The 21,706-nt window shown below is 27.2% G+C and overlaps 2 protein-coding genes across 3 annotated transcripts in view; both read right to left on the bottom strand.

Annotated features, from left to right (window-relative positions):
• Positions 1-9,105: 9,105 nt before the first annotated feature.
• On the bottom strand, positions 9,106-12,501 carry LOC136084919 (uncharacterized). 2 transcript variants are annotated; one of them, XM_065806308.1, is made up of 5 exons: positions 11,769-12,501; positions 11,316-11,585; positions 10,868-11,107; positions 10,360-10,639; positions 9,106-10,096 (listed from the first exon to the last, which is right to left on the bottom strand). In XM_065806308.1, the coding sequence occupies exons 4-5, from the start codon at positions 10,561-10,563 to the stop codon at positions 9,884-9,886; spliced, it is 417 nt and encodes a 138-aa protein (XP_065662380.1). In that variant the 5' UTR covers positions 10,564-10,639; positions 10,868-11,107; positions 11,316-11,585; positions 11,769-12,501; the 3' UTR covers positions 9,106-9,883. The 2 variants fall into 2 exon arrangements, with proteins under 2 accessions (XP_065662380.1, XP_065662381.1); XM_065806309.1 differs by having other exon boundaries at positions 10,360-10,632; positions 11,769-12,067.
• Positions 12,502-17,283: 4,782 nt separating this feature from the next.
• LOC100206432 (probable ATP-dependent RNA helicase DDX60) overlaps positions 17,284-21,706 on the bottom strand; it is an 85,744-nt gene continuing 81,321 nt past the window's right edge. The window contains exon 10 of the mRNA XM_065806305.1: positions 17,284-17,521. Within this exon, the coding sequence (XP_065662377.1) occupies positions 17,399-17,521 (123 nt within the window). The 3' untranslated portion in view covers positions 17,284-17,398. The remainder of the gene's footprint in view (positions 17,522-21,706) is intronic.

The following is a 21,706-nucleotide window of genomic DNA, read 5'->3' as shown; positions in this document are numbered from 1 at the left end:
AAATAAACAATTACATCATCAATATAGTGGTCAGTTAATTCAAACTTTTCCAAGGTTTTAATTAGTTCTTTTTATTAAACGAAACAAAAACATAAAATTAAAAATAATAATTAATATAAACAATTATGAAGATCTGATAATAAAAAGATAAATTTTGGAATTTCAAAAACTTTCAAGTATTTTTTTTTTCTTACAAAGCCTGCTTACCTCAGCCAAATAAAATAAAGAGTAATATTTAGTGTCTATAGCCACAATTTTACTTTATGGCTTGAATCTATTGCAGGTCTCGGGCTCTCCGAAACGTCATTGGTGATCGCAGTGCATTCCTGAGGAGGGGGATCACCATTATCCACTACTTAATTCTGATTGGTTACCATGGCACCAACATTTCTTTACCTCTTACACCCACGTAATATAGCGCTTTGTGAGCTTTATATTATGAATTTGTTACATTAACGACATTTATATACTTTTATCTCACACAGGTGATTATCAGTTTTCAGTTTGTTATCTAGAGTTTAGACCATATATAGTAGCACATTTACTAGCCTATTAAATATCAATGCTATTAAATAAAAATGCTATTAAATATCAATGCTATTAAATATCAAAAAGTAAAATGGATAATAAATAAAAAGGTAATCTTCAAACTTTGTCATATATAATCATTTTAAAGGGAAACGTTATTTAATCTTTAAATTTGTAGTCACTAATAACAATAATAATAATAAAAAAAAAAAAACTGTAGCATTATCATTAGTAACAATTGTCGTCACTACATAAAAGCTCAAAGTAAAATAGAAAATAAGTATTTATTTTATTTCATGAATTTATTTTAACAAGATATTATCTTATTATTGCTACGAGATGTAATTTCCGCTAACCAAATAACACCATTAAATTTTACGGAGTACATATTTGTATCAAAAAGATACATATCACATTACCACTGCTACCTAATGTTGTTGCCACTAAAATTATATAAAATAATAATGTAAAAGATACGTTACAGATTACATCATTAATATTGATTTTGAAAAGATATAATATATAACATCAGTGGTGCTAGATGTTGTTGATAAGAGTATAATATAATTTGATTAGTCGTTAATAATTATTTTGAAAAGATATAACGTTTCCATTCCTACTAAGTGTCAATGCCACTAAAGAATGTAAAATGAAAAAGATAATAAGCAAATGACATTTTATAAGTTTATGGAATATTAACTCGTATGGAAAGATGTATGTAAACTTACCATCAATACTTGAATCTTGTTGCCACTAAAGATTACAAAATAGTTTTTACATAATAAATCAAAATTTTTATAAAATGATTACAAATGGTTTAGTGTGAAACTTTTTTTCATATTAAATCATTTATAATCATTTTGAAAAGATACAACCTTACCATTGCTACAAGAAGTCAATGCCATTAAAAACTACAAAATAGAAAAGATAACAAGCAATAAAGCTTCTTTAAAATGATGTCATTTACAACGATTTTAAAAAGATGTAATCCATGACATTATCATTGGAAAAGGTAGTTGACATTTTATATTATTTATAATATAAAATCAATTAATTACAACTATTTTGAAAAGATATAAATTCACTATTGCTACTAGATATTGGTGCCCCTAGTAGAAAAAATAAATAAAAAAAGCAACCATATCAAAGTTCATAGATTATATACTCGTACTGTAAAGATACGCGTAGCTTTACCACTGATACCAGATGTTGATGCTACTAAAGTCTATATAACAAAAACGTTGATAATTAAATGATACCTTTAAAAATTTATAAAATATTTATTACAATAAGTATGAACAGAAAATACGACTTTTTTGAAAGAACAGCTGAGGTTATTAATTATTATTATTTTTTTGTAGTATTTCATTGATGTGCATAAAATGACAGCTATTTCTTATATATCTGCTTTTCTTGTTAAAATGGTAAAAAAAATTTTTTTTTGAATGTTATGCTGTAATGCACTTGGTTCAAAAACCATTTTGCAGTATTCAGTTTTCTTAAAGTAAAAGATAATGTTGGTTTCCTGAAACCAATATAAGATGTTAATGTTGTTTCTGAAAAAATAAAAATAAAAAGTGCAAGAATGCTAGCAACAATACCTGGAAAACAACCATATTCCAAAAACGTCCAAGAAGTTAAATCTATGTGAGCAAATTAAAATAATTTACCAATTATTATTTAACATTATTTGAGTAATTTACGGACATAAGTCATATCAGTGTAAGGCAGAACCATTTTTCTCGACATTCCTGAGTTCAACACAATACGTTTTTAGTTACTAACACAAAATAATAACATTTCATCATGCTTCAAATTGACAAAAATATCAACTAAATTCTTGTAATATTTTTTATAACATGAACTTTAATTAATTATTAAGATTAATATGAAGTAAACTTATACAGGAGTTATTAATTTTTTCGTATTCCCTTGATTCATTTTTCTTTAAAAAGAAAATTGTTATTTTAAAAACGTTAATGCACACAACTAAATAAATTTATTAAAAATAACTAAGTTTATTATAAATAACTAAGCAATTGAGTACAAATACATTTCAAACAAAAAAAATTTAATTTACAATCAAACTTGTGTAGAACAAATTTAAAAAATATGTAAACTTTGTTCTTTCATATTGCATTAATGCGTCATATGACAAACCTAAAATAAAAATTGTTACTGATGAGTAGACGTAAAAGAAAAGAAAAAAACAACAACTGGAAAACAATTTAGCTGCTTTCGGTAACCTGTTGTCATACTTTAGTTGCTGTCATGATGCAGCTTGTCAGTGTTGTTTAATGACGTTATTTCATGTTGGCTTTTAGTAAACTTTAGTTTAACTTAACATCACAATAGATTTAAAATATTTTAATTAAAAATAACAAATGCTTCAAGGAGCCAAAATATAAACATTAAAGATAAAAAATCAAATTATATATAAATAAATTGCATTTATATAGCTAAATATATTGTCTTTGCTTACAGTAAATTTTAAAAGCAGTGAGTTCAATAAATTAAACTACCAATTATTTTTAACAATAGAGTCTAGTATCATTATATTATGATAATTGGATAATGAATCAATATAACTATATTTAAGTTTAATTAGTGAGAAAATAATCAAAACTTTGATTAAAAAAGACCGAAACAAATCAAATATACAACATAATATATAATTAAAAACAAATTACAAATTAAAAAAAAAAATTACAAAACTCGAAAGAATAAAAACAAAAAAAATTCACCATAGAAAAAGCGGCAAAAAAGTTATAAATATCTTCACTGATTGAAGATAACCTTTACAACCTTTTGGTTTCTGTTTTTTCTTCGGTGTCTCCCAAGACCCCGGGATGGATGAGCCCTCCATTTGAAGGAGGGGTCATCCATACCGCCATTTCTACACCACTTATTGAAGGATCTCTTTGAGAGAGGCCCTGGGCGTTATAATTTCTGGGAGCGATAATTTATGTACTGCTCAAATGTTAACGAATCTAAAATTACAAAAGCTCTCAAATGTTAACGACTCTAAAATTACAAATAGAAGAATATAATAAAAATTATAAATATTTGCAATTTAATTTAATCAAAATATAAAGCATAACCTCCCCATTTTTACAGGTAACAGAAGACGATACTAAAAGTATATATAAAAAAAAAAGAGAGTAAATTAAAAAGGGTTAAACATTAAAACATTAAAAACATGTGAAAAATTGTAATAAAAATATGAGTCAAACGCGAACAGTTAAAAAATGTCATATTTATTATTGCACATATTTCTTCATACAAAATATATAAAATATAAAACAGCCCGTCCAGTTACGCTTCTAACAGACACTAAAGACAAAAAAATATATATAATGGACCTCGATATAAATTTACCTTAGTTACCTCGCGCCATTTTGGGTTGTAAGTGAAAGTAATAAAAAGATCTGGTTTGCCATACTTTTTAATTATAGCCATAGCATCATCAAAGTTTTCTTTTAAAGCTCTCGGACTTCCTACATATGTTGATGGCAAAACCTCATCATGCCCTTGCCTAACATTATGATTATTTCTAAGGTTGGTTACACGTTCGTGTAAGGCATTATAATACTCGCTGCTCAGTTTGTTTTAGTTATTTCTGATGAAAACAAGGCGCCAGTCTTCAATTTTAACATACGCATCAACAGTATATTGCCAAAACAGATTTTTGCCATAAAAGAGTGAAGAAAAAAATCGTCCAACTAAAAGTTTATAATTGTAATACTGAGACAATGTAACATGATTTCTAATCAATGTAGCACGTTCAGGGTTGTGAACCAATTGATTATGCGAAACAGCATCACCCCTTGGAAAAATAGAGGATAAACCATAGGATCTAACTTGGCAGACATACTTGATATAGTTTTAAGAGGATGACCTCTTGGGTAAATAACAACTTCCCTGGAAGCAGGTGGTGCACCATCTTCACCAATAAATACAACTGCAACTTCATTATGTGAAGGGAGATTATAGCAGAATAAAATAATTCAGATTGGCATTCCAAACTTGCATAACTTCCGTTAAATAAATCTTGTAAATCTAGTGAAAATGGTGTAGGTTGCGACAAAAATACCTTTCCATTATGGCAACATAAAAAATGTGTTTCATCAGGAAATTTCTTAGCAGCACAATGCTGACAAATATAATTAATTTGTCCTAAAAAATTATATTGTGGAATATTATTACTTCTTGCTATACAATGCATTCTTTCCTATATAGCAGCATATCTAGTATTTTGTTGGCTATTAATTTCATTTCGCCTAGGCCTATCTCTTTCATTTCTGCAACAATTATTTTCACCTCGCCTAACCATGCTCTCCTCATTTAGGTTCGAATTATTTGCTGCTTGCCGAGCAGCGTTTCTACCATTTTGTGGATTATTAATTTCATCTTGCCTAAGCCTATCTCTTTCATTTCTGCGACGATTAACTTGCTTATTAACATTTCCATTTTCTTATCTAATATCTGCTTCTAGCCTAATATCATCCATTTAAACTTTACTTTCAATTGAAAGTAGTAAAAAAAAATCTTAAAAGAATCTTGAAGATTCTGATCTTTTCTACATATTTTTTTTCTACTCTAAATAGCACACACAAATCATTTTTATATATAACAAACTGTCATTTAAAATAAATTATGCAATAGTCTTATGGCTTTAATAAAATATGTATATCAGCTAGGAGATGTTTATAAAAAATCAGCTATTAAGTTTTTTTATTTAAAAAAGTTAATCTAAATAAATAAATTTGCATATAATAAATTTTTTTAAAAAAACCTGCAATTTTAATAATAAACATACTGCTAATACAGAAAAATTAAAAAAAAAAACAACGTTGTAAACTCTTTTTTACAAACATCAATATTATTTCTTTAGAAAAATTATTTTTAAACGTTTTTAAAAAATTCACAAACCTTTATAATATTTTGTTCTTCTATACCACATACATCATCTGATAAATCTTTCTTCTATATCAAATACATCATCTGATAAATCTAAAATAAAAAATGTAACAAATAAATAAGAAAAACATTACATAAAAAAAATAAAAATCTATGTACCTTATAAAAGCTGATGTGATTTACCAGAGTAGTAGTTATTAAATATTATTATTTTATGGTAGCTTTTAGAAAATTATTTATGCTGGTACATCATGATTCCAAAATATTTATAGCAAAATTATGTAATCAATAGCGCTGAAAACAAAAAATCAAATTAAGATAAAACAAATTGTATATATGACAAATCAATTTGTCTTACCTTTTAGTTTATAAAATAATTTATAACAAAATAATTTGTATTGGCTTTAAGTTTTAGTTTTATAAAACAAATTATATATGTATCAAAATAACTTGACTTGGCTTTTAGTGAATGATTAAAATCAATTAGATCTAATAATAAAGTTACCTATCTATCATTTTTAACAATAGACACCAGCGTGAAGGTAAGCCAAATGTCTATCAACTCAAAAGATTAAATAAAATAACATCAAAACAACAACACACAACAATAGCACACACCATAAGTTAACATAACATGCATATAACATAGCTTAAGTAACATAGCATTTATATATAACAGAACATTAGTAACAACATTACGCAAAATGTCATTAAAATACATTATTATGTATTTTATAGGCTTAAAAACACCTAGACTCAAAGCAGTAATAGTTTGACACTAAACACTGGCGTGTAACACTCTGTTATTAGTCCGTCACTTGGCTGGCAAGGTTGACAAATCATGCTATACACATTTACCAAGTCACAGCACTTTGAAAACATTATAAACAGCATAATATAAACATATGTACCAACTAAAAACACAATATATATGTTTAACCTTATATAAAGATATTTAAAAAGATTTATAAAGCAATTATATAACACATATTACCACATACACAAACAATAAAAAAACGCTTTAAATTATTACAATAACACATTATAAAACATCTATAAAACACATATTACCACATACGTATACTTATCAAAAAAGCATATATGCAAGCAATAAACATATTTAACTTGAACTGTGCAAACAAAAATTTTAAAGATGACATGAAAAAACTTAAAAAAATTTAATGTGAATAAAAAATATATATATATATATATATATATATATATATATATATATATATATATATATATATATATATATATATATATATACATATATATATATATATATATATGTATACATATATATATATATATATGCATATATATATATATATATATATATATATATATATATATATATATATATATATATATATATATTTATATATATATATATATATACAAACAATACTTTTTACCTTTTTTTTTTTTTTGTACTTTTTTACTGTTGTTTTTTACTGTAATCCACATAACAAAATTTAACCTTTACATACAATTACATGTAACATGCCAAATCAGTGTTGGCACAAAATTTTAATTTGTTTAACTAAATTTTATAAATAGAACAAATAGTTTATAGCATCACAGAAATTTCAAAGTAGTAATAACCAATTTTATGGAAATAGTATTAGTATAACTTTTTGCAAAAAAAATGCATAAAAAATAATAAGGCCTCATCCATACCTTTATTTTCCTTCTAGAAAATAAAATATAAGCTCAATAAAAACAAAACTGCTGAAAAAAAAAAATAAAGCTGAAAAAAAACTAAAATAAACAAAGTGTAAACGATTGAAAAAATTAAAAGGAGTGATCCTTTCTACTTTATATCAAATAAAAACGTAATATAAAAATTGCTAAATTGCGCTACAATAATGATTAAGTTAAAATAATGAAAGAAATTAAATTAAAAAAAAAAAAAAAAAGAACGCATAAACTTAATGAAGACTTAGAAGTCTTGTCATGAGAACCGCTAAAGTTTGACGCGTCAATTAAAGTTGATGTAAGCTATGTTAAAGTTGATGCGACTTTTGCATAATTTATTGATAATATATATACAGTATTCAAAGTTTTCCTTAAATTAACTTGAAATATCGTTGGCTATACTAGGATCCGTTATTATTTGGTTTTTTTATTATTTTTTTATTTTACTTTTTTCTGCATCTTCTTTTCAGTAGAGCACAATTTTTTTGACGAATTTTCATTTTTCTTCAAAACTATTATTTTCTTCAACCGTTGTAAAACGCCTCTGCAAATACATTATTGAATAGATTAAGTCTATCTTTTTCTTTCTTTTTTTTTTTTTTTTTTAAGTATATCATGATTGTCTTTGTCGAATATTGTTTAGTATATCACGATTGTCTGGTTGAATTTTTAATTACAAGATTTTTATTGTCAAATGATGAATATTTTCTACTTGGTGATTTGTAAAAGTTCTTCAATCACCCACGTGCAGCAACTTTAAACAATTTCAGCCGTTTTAGGCAAGTAGGTTAGTTTTGAAGGTCATACTAGTCACTACGTTTATGTACATACATAACATCATATGCGCATATAGAACATTTGTATGAACACAAGTAAAACACATAGACATATACAAATAAAACACTTAGATACATATTATATATATACACAAATACATGCATAAATAGATACATAAATACATACATGCATACACACATACATACATATACTCATATATATACACATACATACATATATACATACATACATACATACACACATACATACATACATACATACATACATACATACATACATATATACATACATACATACATACATATACACACTTACGTATACACATTGACATACATACGCACACACACACATATATACATATATACATATACATGTATACGCGCACACAGGTGCATACACACATACATATATACACATAAATATACACACTAAGGGTCTGCGTCTCGAAACTGTTTTTATTACGATACGATACGATAAGATATCGGAATGTGCGTATCGTAAGTTTTTTTATATTACGATAATATCGTAACCAAAAAATTTGCACGATAAAGTTTCGATACTTATCGATTCATTACGATATTTATCGTTCAATTACCATAAATATCGTAACTCATATCGTAACTCAAACGATAACGATACTTATCGGTTCATTACGATATTAATTTTTCCGACTAAAATAATAATTTTTTTAAAAACCTAAATAACTTTAATAAAATTACTGACAAGTGCACTATTTAATGTAAAAAAAGAAATAAACAAAACTTTATTTGTAATTTTGATTTTTTAACTTATTTAAGACTTAAGTTGAAGCAAAAAACAACTAAAAACAAAAAATAACAATGTTTTACTTGATAAATTGTTGGCTTGACATGTTTAACATGTTAAGGTTTGTGCTTGTGACTTAATATATGAAAAATATTAAAATTTAATCTCAAAGACAAGGTTTATTGAAATCACTAAATCACTATATGGCAAATTTTATAAACTCTTAGCAGTGAAATAAACCAATGATGCCTCTTAGGCAATGAACCAATTTAAGTTAGTCATCCATTTTAATTGCTGATGTAAGAGTTGAAATAAAAGGTCCCTGACTTGAAGCAGCTGAATTCTAAGAGTCATTGGTAGAAGCCTCTTCAAACAGTTCTTCTTTTCTTATCCTGACTGGTTAGAAACCATCTTTTGATCTGGATCTTAGGGTAGTTTTGCTGAATGTACAACAAATTTTCAACTTGTTTAGGCTGCAATTTTGTTCTTTTATAAAAGATGATTCCACCACCAGCACTAAAGGCTCTTTCTGAAGATGCTTAGGATGCAGGTACACATAGCCGTTTTTAAGCAGCTTGAACAAGGAGAGGAAATTTGTACATATTTGCTCTCCAAAATTCCAGCACGTCCACACCAACCCCTGAGATTTTTTCAAATATTTCCCATTCAGTGACAATGTCCAACTTTGCAGGTAGAGCAGAACCAGAATATAAGTTGTAAAGCAAGTTGGCAACAGAGTAAAAACCTCTTTTACTCTGTTGCCAACTTGCTTAACCCCTTGTACAAGGGAAGAGCTCTGAAAAAACTGGGTGGATTTGATGAAGCCTATGAGGCACTGATGACTCAATCAAATGCTTATCAGGAATGGATTGCTGCAACAAGATTATTTAATAAACGGTTACATGCTGAAATCCAAGGCCATGTTTCAGAAGATGATCCTTTCTATAATGTTGGAATGGAAGAAGCTTCTGCACTTATGACTTCCTTTGGTGAAACATTTGTGCTGTTGGTGATGCCTAACCAGCCTTGATGAAATCCAGGCATTTGTGCCTCTGTGTGTAAATGTTTGAGATAACGAGGCGAATACTTACTTCTTTTTCAGCAGAGAAACATTTTGAAATCTTAGCAACTCTCCTCAGAATAGGCAAAATTTCATCATAAAAATTCATTTTCAGAAGTCATTTTCTGAAGGAATGACTGGAGCTTGTTTGGTATTATCTTTTCCAGGAATATCTCTAATGGAGCTGAGGATACGACGCATTTTTACAATGCTTTCCAACATCATAAAAGTTAAATTCCAACGTGTTTTCACGGGAGTGATGATTTTCACAATTGGCAACTTATCCTTGCCTACAGCATCACTGTCATAAAGCAACAGCTTTAGCTAAAAAATAAATTAGAATTATAAGAAACATAACATAAAAGGTGATTAGTACTATTTACTATTATTTAAAACTGATTTTAACTATGTTATATGTTTTTGCTTTTTAAGTGTTAACATTTTATCAGTTATTAATGATAGCAATCATTAGAAAAATTTTGTCACACAAAGTGTACTGAAAAGTTTAAATTGCGCTTGTATTATATTTAATTATAAACTAAATTGCTATAAAAGCTAAAAAGGATATTAAACTAAAAACTAGTTACCTCTTTTTTAATTCTTTGCTCAGAATAAGATGACTTGTGGCATCTCGAACTTAATTCAGTTGCTCTTTGGATTGCTTCGTGAAGATCCAAACTGTCAAAACCTTTTGTTTCTTTGGCAGTTGCTTCAACTGCCAAATTCAAAAGATGATCAGCACACAAAAGAGATGCATCTACAAAATTGTACTTGTTAATTGCCGCCTTCATATTAGCGGCTGAATCAACGAACACACAACGGACCAAACTTCATTATTTCTGGCGAACTCTAAGACATTCCTGAAAACTAAAATTAGTTGTTTGCTTTTTGATATTTTAAAATACAAAGTAATACATTTGTTGTTATTATAGATATAAATATAAGTATTAATTTGTGCCATTAATTTTAAACTAAATGTTGAGTTTTGCTTTTTTGTAACAAAAGGTCATCTAACTTTTTGTTACAAAAAAGTTCAAACAGTTAACTTAATTTAAAGAAATTTTAAACTAATAAAAATAAAATACTAAAACATACATATCCAGACGAAGAGCAATGGCTTCATCTGTATGTTGTCCGGAAAACAGAAAAACTCCAATCACAAACATCTTTAACCGGAAGTCATCACTCACATACTGCAATGTACTGGCTTGGTATGCATCATTGTTTCTGCTTTGCCAGAGGTCAGCTGAGGCTGCAAATCCAGCGGTCTTTAGCAATTACTCCTTTAGAATGTCATCCCCACAGATTTTCACATTTTTGTACAACAACGGCAACCTAAAATTAAAATAAAAAATCAGTTATTGTTGGTTTTTCTCGTTACATATTAATTTCGTTACCTACTAAGAAAACCAAAAAAAATATTGGTGTGGATTGGTCTTAAAAAAGTAGCTTTTTAAAAAATTTAGTTCTCTTGGGACTCCCATTGAATTGACTCTCCACCCCAAAATAAGATTTAGTTAAAAAAAATTAAAAATTTGCTTACTTGAACCTGGAGTATGTTGTTACAGCCTTCACATTCATTTTTGGGTTCAACCAAAGAGAATGGCAAATTTAAACGGGCCAAAAACTTTACAATTTCAATGTCTCCTCAAAGCTGTTCACGGTCTTGTGACTTGTATTTGAACCAATGCTTTAGATTTTGGACATTTTCTGCTGATGGTCCGGAAAGTCTTCTTTGTTTAACTTTGCTGCCCAACACTAATGATGTCTTATCATCTCGGACCTGCTCATAAGCCTCGTCTTCATTGTAGGACTAAAAATTAATATGAAACCTGTTAAAATACCTAATATTGAAACATTCATCAGCATTTATTGAAAGTTATTGATATTTATCGTTAAATCTTGGTATTGTAATAGTAATAATAACTAACACATATGAAAATAAAAGTTAATATTTAAATTAAAAAAGTAAAAACGTTTCTAAACTTTATTGCACCTGTTCTAACTCATCAAAAGAAACATGGCGCTTTTTCTCCAGGGCTGCAAGCTAAACAGGATGCTTCCTTATCAAATTTGATTTCATGCCAGATGTGTTTCTGTCCGTCAACTTGCAAATTGCAAAACAATACTTTCATTTTGCCGTAACAAGTCGCTCTTCATCAGGTGTAGTACTAACTTCTTCATCAAAGTGATTCCAAATTTTGGTCCTTGGCCTTGGCATTCTTCAAAATGTTGTTTAATTACAATTTTAATACTAATTCAAAATAAAATTTGAACATCTTTCCTTATAAGGCTCTTAAATAAAAAAATTTATTTAAGAGCCTTATAATGTATATCTAAGTAATTTAAAGAGTTTTCAAAAACTTTTTCCCAGAGAGTTTTTAAAAACATTTTTATTACAATTAGCTAGTTAATTTTGGTTCAGTAAAACCGTAATTGAAACCGTAACCAAAACCAAAACAAAGTTATTTTTAAAAAAAGTAACCACGAAAAGAAATTAAACTATTTAATTGGTGATTTTAATTTTGATTCTTTACAGTATCACGTCAAATACAACATTAAAGAGTTTTACAATGACTTATTTAAAAACGGAGCGTTTCTCGTAAAAAAGGAATCACTAAATGCAATATCATAGATCATTTTTTCCTCCATAAATACAGATACTAAATTACCACTATATAAAAAAATAGTTTTTGTAAACGCATTTATAGCAAAGCAAATTTAGCATCTTCAATGACCAATTATCAATGCTTCATTGGCACCATATTGATCATTTTCAGGACGCCAACTTAGCTTATAGCAATTTTTTTTAAACATTCTATAATATTTATGACGCAAATTTTCCTAAAATTGAAATAAACCAAAAGCTCAAAAAAATAACATCCCCATGGATGACCGATGTACAAAAAAAAAACCAACAACTCCAAACGCACTTGGTAAGTTTTAAGAGAATTCACTGGTAAAGCTAAAACTAAATCAGGCGCTTTGCCTAACGGTATTAAAGTTAATGATAAAATTTTATATGCTTCAAGCGATATTGCAGTTGAATTAAATAAGCATTTTATTTTAGCAGGGCCTAACTTAGCAAAAACTATTCCATATACTGGTAATTCTTTAGAATTTTTACCTCAAAAAACAACAAATCTTAATTGCATTGAAATATCCTATAAGGAATTTGAAGCTGCTTTCAAAACGATTAAACTATATAAAGGAATAGGATTCGACGCTATCAACGAAAATGTTTATATAAATTCATACAATATTCTATTTAAAATCTTTTCGTCTTGCGTTAGCCAAGGAGTTTTCCCTGATCAATTTAAAATTGCCAAAGTAACGGTAAAATTGCCAAAGTAAACAAATTTTGATAGTTGTTGCAAACAACTATCAAAATTATTAACATATATATATATATATATATATATATATATATATATATATATATATATATATATATATATATATAACAAATAATAATAGGATAATAATAGCAATAATCTTCAAAAACTCCATAACTATGACATTTATTTATCATTCAAATTTGTTTGAATAAATAAATGTTTGAAAAAATAAAATAGATTTGTTTTTGTTCTGATTTATGGGATATAAGACATTTAAACGATCAATATGTAACATGATTTGATAAAAAACAGAGCATGTGAAAATATTTTAATATTTGATGATTGCTTAAAGAATGATTTGAGAATAGTAACTTGATTAAATTGTCACGTGATTTCAATTAAAAATTACTACAATTTTTGTAATTAAAAATTGATTTACCCCCAAACGATTAAAATATCAATATAATTAGGAAATTATCATGACCCCATATATCAAGTTAAAACAACAAAATTATTTTCCGCAAATGTTTCTTTTATATATAAGAAATTTGTTATTTCTTAAATTAGGACTTTCTTAAAGCATAGGACTTTGTTAGGTCACACCACGGTATGTTTTTATTTAAAAAACTAAACAGTTGGATTGTTCTCCTAACCGCCTGAGCCGTTTTTAACAACTTGATCTAAAAATTGACATTCAAAATTAGGCGATTAATAATTTTTTCAATATTTTAATCAATAAATTGAGAAATTATTTTGCAAAATAACTTAACTTAACATTTAGTTATATCTAATACAAAATATTGTAAAATATCAAAACCAAATGATATTTTATCGGAACGTATCAAATCATATCGAAACTCAAAAAATATCGTTATATATTTTTCATCAGTATCGCTTTTAGCGATAAATATCGCATAATTTATCGCTAAAAGCAATACTGATATCGTGCATATCGAAACCCAAACGATATTTTATTGGAATCATATCAAAACATATCGGATCGTAGCGTTTCATATTGAAACACATTATCGTAAAAAATATCGGTTAGTTTCGATATTTCGATAACGATAAGCAGAAGCTTAATACACACTCATACTCAATATATTTTACAAAGTATATTTCACTAAACTATATATATAACATTATTCAAGAAAAAATTTACAGAATTAGTACATAAAAACACATAAGTATATGTTTACAATATATAATAACTTTTATATATTGTATAAAATAAAATATAGTATTTTTCTGGAAAACACAAAATTAAAAAACTTAAAATCAAAATTAAAAAAAAACATAAATATTTCATCAATTGAAAATATAATTTTTTTTTAGTTTAGTTTAAAGGAGGGATAACTGCTTAAAAATATCCAAAATTTTAAAATTATTTTATTCCACAGAAAAGCTTCACGAAACGAGATGCAAAACTTTCCAAAATTTATATGGTAAGAAGGTTGTCGAATAGCTTTATCATTTCTTAAGATATATTTGTTCTTTTCTTTCAAGGTAAATAAATTTTGAAATGGTTCATGAGATAAACTGTTTTTACATTTATACATAAAACAAAGAACATTGAAAATATTCAGCTCATATATACTGAAAACGTTCATATTAATTACGAGAGGCTTGGCATGAGTAAAAAAATCCCTAAAATTAATAAGGCGTGCAACATGTTTTCGTTGATGATATAGAGGTTCAAGTTTACTTTTATTTGTACTACCCCACGCAATATTTTCATAGTTTAGGTGGCAATGGATAAATAAAGGATATAGTTAAGTTAAGGTGTGCGAAACGACGTTGAACGTTAAACGTTAAATGTTGACTATAGCAGTTAAATTAGGATGGATCTCCCGATACGGACGCCGAAAAATATTTTTGACTTCAATTTTGATGTTTGAGATGCACTGCCCAGTTTTTATGTAGGTTTTAATGGTTTTGATATATAATATGTTAATACAAACTTACTTTGTATCTATGTACTATCAATGCATGCAAACCAATCGGAGCTTGCCACGAATATTTTGCTACGATTTTATGCGTATATGTTTTTCTTATTATAAATAAATAATATTTACTTAAACAACAATATTCATTTACTAATATATTCAGCACTTGACAGATTATTTTCAGCATTAGAAACAGGAAGGGCTTAAGAACGAAAAAATACAACACATGCAATAACAAATAAACATAATGGATGAATATTACGGATAGATTTTGCCATTTGAAAAAAATTGATAGAGCATACACAAATTATAAGGCAAATGAAAAAATGTAACACTAACATAACGCAAATATAACGGATGGCGTTTACTTTTTTTCAAAATCATCCGTTATATTGGTGTTAGTTTTTTAAGAGTGTAGGTCTTACCATTATATGATAAAGTTATATTTTTCGTAGAGACAAAGGTGGCATATTTTGTTGTTAAATTATAAGATGCACAACGTTTAATAACTTTCATTTTATAATAGGATTTATGCTATGGGCTTTTAAGCTCCATATTTCCTTTGATAGTATAGTGTCATTTCTATACTTAACTGATGCAAATGTTTTGAGATGGTTAGCGTATCTTAATTTAAAGGGTGTATGACTAATGCCAAAATATACTTTTTTATTATGTTCATGATCACTGGAACTTACGGCTGCTTGGTAGACAATATTGTTACAATGGTTCAAAGTTCAAAAATGATTTATCTATGCAGTTACATTAGTTGAGTTTTAATTGAATGTTGTTGTGCGAAATTTTGAAATTATGCGAGATTATGATAGAATTTAGATAAGGCATGCAACTCTAGCTGATCTTAATAAAATTTTGGTTGAATATTTTATGTAGCTTGTAACCGGTTGGGAAATGTAAATCAATTAGGGTAGGTACGGTTTCCTATATTTGTTTTGACATTTAAGCTAAACTTATATCGAATGATATTACGTTTACGACGTTTTTTTTTGTTGATTTTGATTTGGGAATACTAGCATTTGGTATGAAAGCCTTGTCTTGTATCTAAATTTTTTTAAAGCTTCTTCATACATTGTCATACTTTTTAAAAACAGTTTCATTAACTGACATGAAATATAATCTTTATTCAATATTACAAAGGATTGTTTTTATTGGTGCCTGGAGAGACATAATTATGCCTCTTCATACATTATGTCTGGAGAGTGATTAGAATTATGTAGAGTGAATGTACCTTAATTGATTATTAGGTTTACAATATGGTTGGAATGTATTGTTATTTAAATTTAACGCAATATTGAGATAGCTAACAACTTTTATAATAGATTGTGATTCAAATATTCTTTAAAAAATATGTGTTATATATGCTTTTTGATTTTATCCATTTGCTGACCATTTATGTTCTTAAATACAGCAAGACCGTTGGCATAAAATTTTAAGTCCCGCTAATCAGAAATCAGAAACCACTACAAAATACCATCTCTAAGTATTATTTACTTAAAAATTATAAGAATTCAAACAATGAAACTGCTAGCTGTAATTATTGACGGAAACGTTTCACAGACAGCTCACATAAATTCCATCAACTCTAAAACATGTATAACAATTGGTATATTTTTTTAAGGTAAACCAACATTATGACAATAAATTCAAAACATAATCATAATTCTTTTATACACGGCAATTTTATATGCCAACATTGCACTAGGAAGCTCACACAAAACTTACTTAATGTCTCTCCATTGACATATGTTCCAAGACATAGTAAATAATAACAACAACCTTATCTATGAAAAAACTTCTTTTTGATGATGGGTAAAAAAGTAGCATTGAGTATATTTCAAATTAACATGCACAATTTAGAATAAATACTTTTTATACTAATATCAATTAATTCAACGCAAGATGAACTGGAAACTTTATTTCACTTCGGCAAAAATACAAAAATTTTAAATTCCATTTTATCGCGGCTCCAGTTTATATAATAAACTATTCCAGCATTATCTCCAAGATTATTTAAAGTTTTCAAATGCTCTACTTAAAAATTTTGCTCATAATATAAACAATTACATAATGTTTTAGTTTTCAAAATAAATTAAATTATATATATATGTGTATGTATATATATATATATATATATATATATATATATATATATATATATATATATATATATATATATATATATATATACATTTTATATTTTTTAATATTAACAATATAGTTTAAAGTGCTGAAAAAAAATTTTTTTTTTTTAAATATCTTGTTTAAATATCACAATATATGTAAAAATACCAACTACTAACAGAAATAAAACATTCTGAAAAAACAGCTCAATAACCAAATGTACCAAATGTAGACCTGACCTTTGCTTCGAAATTATCTGCAACTTGTCGAAATGCCTGACGAACACAATCATGTTTCGGAGCGTATAAATCAAATGAACACGCTATAGACTAAAAAATATTTTTTCATTTAAATCAACACCAAAAAAATTTTAACATATATAAAATATATCTATATTAGAAATTTCTTTTCCATGGTAGTTTTATTAGTTATTTTCATTCATTTTTTAATTCATTTTAAAAAATTTCTATAACTTTTAAAAAATTGTTTCTATGTTGACATCTGTTATAGTGTTCTCTAATTTGATATGCTTAAAAAAGCCTGAACCATATTTCTTTATATTAATGGTACAAAGTCGCAATATTTAATTGAAAAAATTTTGTTTCAAATAATATAATAAACCAATGGTTATGAAACTCGACCCTTTTTTTAAAATTATTTCAGTAGTTCGATTGACTGCTTTTCACTTCAATTATCTTAAAACGAACATTTAAATTATTAAATATCATTTTTATGCAATACCGCCTTGTTAAAAATATGTTACCTTTGTGCTTCAAAAGTTAGATTTACTTCTTAGTAATCAAAAAATAATTTCAAATGCCAAAATCAATTTTGAAAAAAACCGGTTAAGAAGTCATTGGTGAATAAATTAAACATTACAACAACAATCATCATAATAAACCAATCCGTTCAGCTCTGGCGCATTGGTTAGAGTACTGGCTCAGAACCATAAGGTCCGATGTTTGATGCCCAATAAGCAATGTTGGTAAGGAAGGAGGCGTGAACTTCCTAGTTAAATACACTTCTACGGTGCTCTGTGATGAGACCGTAAGTTCTACGATAACCGTTTATTTTTAGAGCATCTTAAGCACTAGCAAAAAAAAAAAAATTCCATCACACTGATATTTGGACATAGAAGAAAAACTCAAATGCTCCGCCCTGATAACCTTTGTTGTTTGAAGATGAAGTGAACAATGTTTGTTTGATGCTTTACTAGGGACATTATATGCCCGGACGGTGGCTAGAATCAGCGATTATGTAACTGAGAAGGTTATATGTATGAGCACCTTACTGTGTACACAGTAATGTGCTGCTATGAGTTTGCACCGGCTCGATTGTAAAAAAAAAATATTTATCGTTTATGACCCATTAAAAATTTTTTTCTTCCCTTAAGTAATATTAACTTTATTTTAAATAAAACTTAATCTTAGTTTCCGTTTTGTAGACCATTTGTCAAGTTTATTTATATTATTTTGAAATAATTGTAAATCATTTTAAGAAGAAATAAAATTATCTTATTATTATCAGCATATAAAGAACATTCATTAAAAACATTTTCAGGTAAGTCTTACCAGAAATAGAACAGGTCATAGAACAGACCCTTGTGTTTTACCACCTAGTACATCAACCCAATTTGTCACACTTTTGCTTAAAACCACTCGCTTGTTTTCTGTAAGCTAAGAAACAGACTACCTATTTAATAAGTTGACCAGAAATATTAAAAGTTAATAACTTGGATAACTTTTTATGTAAAGCACAATCAAAAGCTTTTTTAAAGTCTATGAACAATACATCAACTTATGTTTAATTATGAAACGCATCTGTTAAAATATCAAGGTATTCTAATAAGTTTGTTTTACAACTCTTGCTTTTTATAAAAACTTGTTGCTTTTTTGAAAAAAAAGTTTTTTATCAGGTGTTGCATGACACAATCAGCTTTGTAAACGATATGATATTATATGAAGTTAACGAGACCGGTTTGTATTTAAACTTTTTTAAATTTCTTTCTTATGTAAAAAAATTAGCATTAAATTTTCCTTCTTCCACATATCTGGCAGCGTACCTGTTTTAGTTGATTTTTTGATAACTAAACATTATGGGTATGATATTGACGAGCTGCATTCTTTCAAAACATAAGGATAAACAAAATCAAAACAACCGATTTCGACTTTTCAAGTGCTTAAAAACAAACATCAATTTATGTCATTAGAACTAAGTCTAACAATAAATTTGAAGATATATTATGCAATTCAATAATGCTTGTATCCTAATCATCAACTTACACAGAATAAAAATATTTCTTTAGTTCAGTAGCTATAGCGAATTGATCGTTTATGATTTAACCATTTTCATTTTCACAGCTCGAATATGAGTTTTCACTGATTTCTTCTCATTGATATATTTATAAAGCATTTTAGGGTTTGATTTAAATATGCTAGCTATAGTACTTTCTATTTTTTTTATACTATTCTTGATATCAGTTTTTGTTGCATTTTTTAACTTAAAATATTCAGTTTTTGTTGATTCGTCATTCCAGCAATAACGTTTATTAAAAAGCCATAAATATTTTTAAACTCTTATTTTATGTTTCAATTCGAGAGCAATCTATTTGTTTTTATTCCTTCTGTTTTAATATTTAACTCTTGGAATAAATAGTTCAGTTGAATAATTTTAATGATACAAAAATAAATCATACATTACATACGTAGATTTACTTTAAAATCCATTTTTCAATCCACATTATTAAAATGACGTGAAAATAATTCCTATTTTCCTTTTTTATACAACTCAATTGGTTTCTTATGTTCGTTAGAAGACCTAAGATCATTAAATAGAAAACAACATTTTAATAATTGATAACCATGTTTGATATTTCCTAAAGGAGCTGAGTGAGATATAGAAATAAATTTGTCATTTGTAATAATAATATCTAGAATATTAGTTGATTTGTTGATTTTATTTTGTACTTTGCAATTTGGAATGTTAGCTCACATGCACATTGAAACAGAAAACATTCTTCAAGACATTCACTAAATTTACTAGTTTGCGATTTATTATCAGTCGCTAAAAAAGGACAATTATTGTCATGCCAATTTATTGTATTATAGTTGAAGCCGCCTGTAATAATATTATCACTGTATTATTTCTTATAAATACTCGTTTTAGCAACAATAATACATGGCAAAACAAAGTTATTGTACTCCTGAGTTATTCTAATTGTCAATAAATCCTACTTATTTATGTCAATTTTTAAAACCTATACAAGTCCTTATTTGTTCACTAAAATTATCGTTTAACTGTAAAATATTAGTTTCAAACTGATTAATATATTAATCATTTTGATTAATTGACATAAAGAAAAACACTTCCTCCATGAGTCTTTTTATCGCTTCTCAAAATAATATAACTAATTATGTTTACATCTGATTCTGCTTTAAACCAAATTTCAACAACATAAACAACATACGGTTTATTTATTTCACTTTGTAACCTCAATTCATCAATTTTTGATGACAACTTTTATGAGGGTAAGAATTGTGAGTTAAGTATAAAAACACAACACACAAAAATTCAAAGAACTGATGATTTGGTAGACAAATGCAACCTCATTTGGTAGACAAATGAGGTTGCATTTGTCTACCAAACATTTGTTTACTAATTCAATATATAGCAGTGTCTTATTGCTCAGCAACATATTAAGGTTGTGAACTCCACCAGTAAACTGATTTATTTTATTTTTAGTTTCAAAGTTAAAGCACTGTATCTAATTTAAGTTCTTTTTTGGCGTTAAATTGCTATTTTTTATTCTTACTTCCTTACCATTCCTATTTAAAAAGCAATAATTTTGCGTGTCAGTGTTGCGAATATTTAACTTTTACATTCTTCTCTCAATAGCTTCGATTTTTTTTGTTCAAATTCTGTCAAATCAGAATTTAATAATATATTTTTGTAGGTTGTAGGTTTCTTTAATTCTTTGGCATTTTTTTAATCAGAGTTTCATTCAAACTTATCAGTTAAAACTATAATATAAGGAATTTTATTTTCATTCTTTGGCTTTAATTTGATAATATTTTTGTTTTTGTCATTGACCTTCAACTTTTGCATGACTACCTCAATATTTTGTTTATCTTCTTTGATTGCTTTGACTATATTACTAAACGTTGATCCTCTAAATCGAAAATGACCAAATCATTTTCTCTCTTATCTCTTTCTTTGGTTTTATTTGGAAAAGTTTGATAACTTGCATTGAATCTCTCGTCCTTTCTACTTTACTTGCATAATAACCTGACACTACTGGACTCGATTTTGTTTTAGGATATTCTAAATCATGAACTCTCAGTCTAGTTTACACTATCCGTTGTTAGAGTTTCTCTTAACTTTTTAAAACCTTTGATTATCGCCTCTTGCTTACACATGCATTTTTATCAAAATCACCTAGTTGCAAACTAACCACTTGGATTACTGGGTAGCAGGGCTACCACCCTAAACAACAGTGGACTACCACCAGTTGTTGT

The sequence above is a fragment of the Hydra vulgaris genome, chromosome 09, assembly GCF_038396675.1.
Source record: "Hydra vulgaris chromosome 09, alternate assembly HydraT2T_AEP".
NCBI classification, from domain to species: domain Eukaryota; kingdom Metazoa; phylum Cnidaria; class Hydrozoa; order Anthoathecata; family Hydridae; genus Hydra; species Hydra vulgaris.
This window is presented reverse-complemented; position numbering and strand designations above follow the sequence as displayed.

Excerpts from the sequence above, each read along its gene's own strand:
- LOC136084919 (XM_065806308.1), bottom strand. The coding sequence starts at position 10,563 with ATGAAGGCGGCAATTAACAAGTACAATTTTGTAGATGCATCTCTTTTG. Across the intron at positions 10,097-10,359 it reads AGCAAAGAATTAAAAAAGAG|CTAAAGCTGTTGCTTTATGA; the intron begins GTAACTAGTTTT and ends TTTATTTTTTAG.